Raw genomic sequence first — 1,997 nt, 5'->3', positions numbered from 1 at the left:
TGGTCCTGCTTGGAGCAGGGGGTTGCACTAGATGTGACCGCCTGAGCTCCCTTCCACCCATATTTTCTAAGATTTTATGATGCCATGAATACAAGGGGGTGGCTCAAGCCCTGCCTGGACCTTTCCAAGGGCAGGTACCAAATCCTTCTGTTTTCTCCTAAGTGATCTGCTTATTGAGAGACAATTTCCTGTAGCCTGTGCATAACCAAGCGTGGCTGGAAGACAGCTCGCATGAGCTTTGGGCTTTCCCACGAGTGCCCATCTGCATTGGGTGCCAGCAGGGTTTCACGTGCAAGGACAGACCGTGGGGTCCCAACATGGCCTTCCCGCAGCATTCATGGACAAAGCTCCTGTGGGGTGAGCCCATGGGCCCCTTCTCCACCCCTGCCTCGCACCCAGGGATGTGACAAACCATTGAACGTGCCAGGCAGGGACTGGCTCTGGTCGCTGCCTGCCTCTCTATGGAAAGCCATTAAGAGGGGCCAGGTACCTGCCTCCTTCCTACAGCCCCCCAGTCTCTGCTGGAGTCCCTTCCTCTCATTAAAATTGCTGGAAAGCCTCCAGGAAAATCCCTGGTCCTGGCACCTCTACTCCATGGCTAATTGAGGTGTCCTTCACACACCGGCAGCTTTCCCTATTCACTTTCCTGCTAAACCCACAGACGGCTCCTAATTTTGGCCATTTCAAGCAGCCCAGGCGCAGGGGTTGCAGAAGGAGTAGGTTTTTCTGGAGATGTCATCACAGCACCAAATGTCCCCAGCCCGGCTGAGCGAGGCCGGCGCAGTTCTGCAAATAGCTGAGGGCGCTTGCATGATAATCGTTTTGCTGCAACCAGCGCTTCACGTGTCACCTTAATACATGATATATCAAGTCCTGGCTTTAATGCCTTCTGTACGGGAAAAGCGTTCATTAGAGATCCCATGTTTAATTAACACTGACATGTTAAAAGTCAGGAAGTATTAAAGTCTCTAGAGACGGTGATTTGATCCTTGGGGAATAAAGCTTGAACAAGGGAAATGAGACCACGTGAGCTTGCATGATGGAAACACCCTTCAGAGGACTTTGCTCCCAATTTTCTGTTAAATTTCCTGCGACCTTTTTAAGAGCGAATTCAGAAGAACCAGTTAACTATAGGAAACCCAAACTGGACAGGGGTGGGCAGCTCAATGCCTTGCAAACTCAGAAGACTTTTATTTCACAAAACACTTTTCAGCTTCTGAAATTCTTCCTTTCAAAAGCAACTGAATCCAATTTACTTTCCAGAGCCGGCAAAAAAATACATACATAAATATATAAATAGCTAAAGTTTCCAAATGGATCTGGATTATTTTTGGATGTGGTGAACGGCAGTGCACCCACACATTTTGTTCACTGTCACACAGCCCAGTGGTAGCATTCGAACAAGAGCACGCACCATTCGGATGCGTTTTTGCAGCTGATGGGGAGAGGAAAGTTTGAAGCTGAGCTTTTTGGGATACGTCGGGTACGGAGATTTTTATCGTCCCCAGAAAACAGGCCTACTTACGACACGAGCTCTGGGATGTCCTCCTCTTTCTCAAACCGCCCTGCCCATATCAGTGCCTTTTTCTCGAACCCTGTGGGCTGCCGTTCGTTTCTCAAGGCGCTGCGACCTGGGGGGATGCAACAAGAGAGCCATGAGTCGAGCTGCTCGAGCACAAGGAGGGGGGAAAGCATCGTCCTGAAAGCTCGGAGCAGCATTTCTCATTCTCCAGGAAATGCACCCTAATCCACAAGCCTGCTTGCTAATAAATAAGGTCCACGGGCACGAGACATTAACCCCACGTGGCATCCGTGTGCACAGCGCAGCAGGTCTACACAAACCACTGCCAAAGCGGGGGGGCATAGGCAGTGCAGACAGATGTTACAGAAAATGCTCCGTCTTGAAACGACTTCCTCGGACCCGTCATGCAAGGAGGAGTCTGATTGGCATCTGAGCGGCCATTTTTGAAGCTGTCTGCAGCTGTGCACTTGTGTTT

At 50.3% G+C, this 1,997-nt stretch overlaps 1 protein-coding gene across 1 annotated transcript in view; it reads right to left on the bottom strand.

Moving 5' to 3' along the window:
• The window catches only part of LOC109300580 (protein FAM162B-like), a 6,803-nt gene that overhangs the window by 3,628 nt on the left and 1,178 nt on the right, over window positions 1–1,997 (bottom strand). Inside the window, exon 2 of the mRNA XM_019521286.1 lies at window positions 1,526–1,631. Within this exon, the coding sequence (XP_019376831.1) occupies window positions 1,526–1,631 (106 nt within the window). The remainder of the gene's footprint in view (window positions 1–1,525; window positions 1,632–1,997) is intronic.

The sequence above is a fragment of the Gavialis gangeticus genome, unplaced genomic scaffold (genome assembly GCF_001723915.1).
Source record: "Gavialis gangeticus isolate Ggan-Ray unplaced genomic scaffold, GavGan_comp1, whole genome shotgun sequence".
Classification (NCBI taxonomy): domain Eukaryota; kingdom Metazoa; phylum Chordata; order Crocodylia; family Gavialidae; genus Gavialis; species Gavialis gangeticus.
This window is presented reverse-complemented; position numbering and strand designations above follow the sequence as displayed.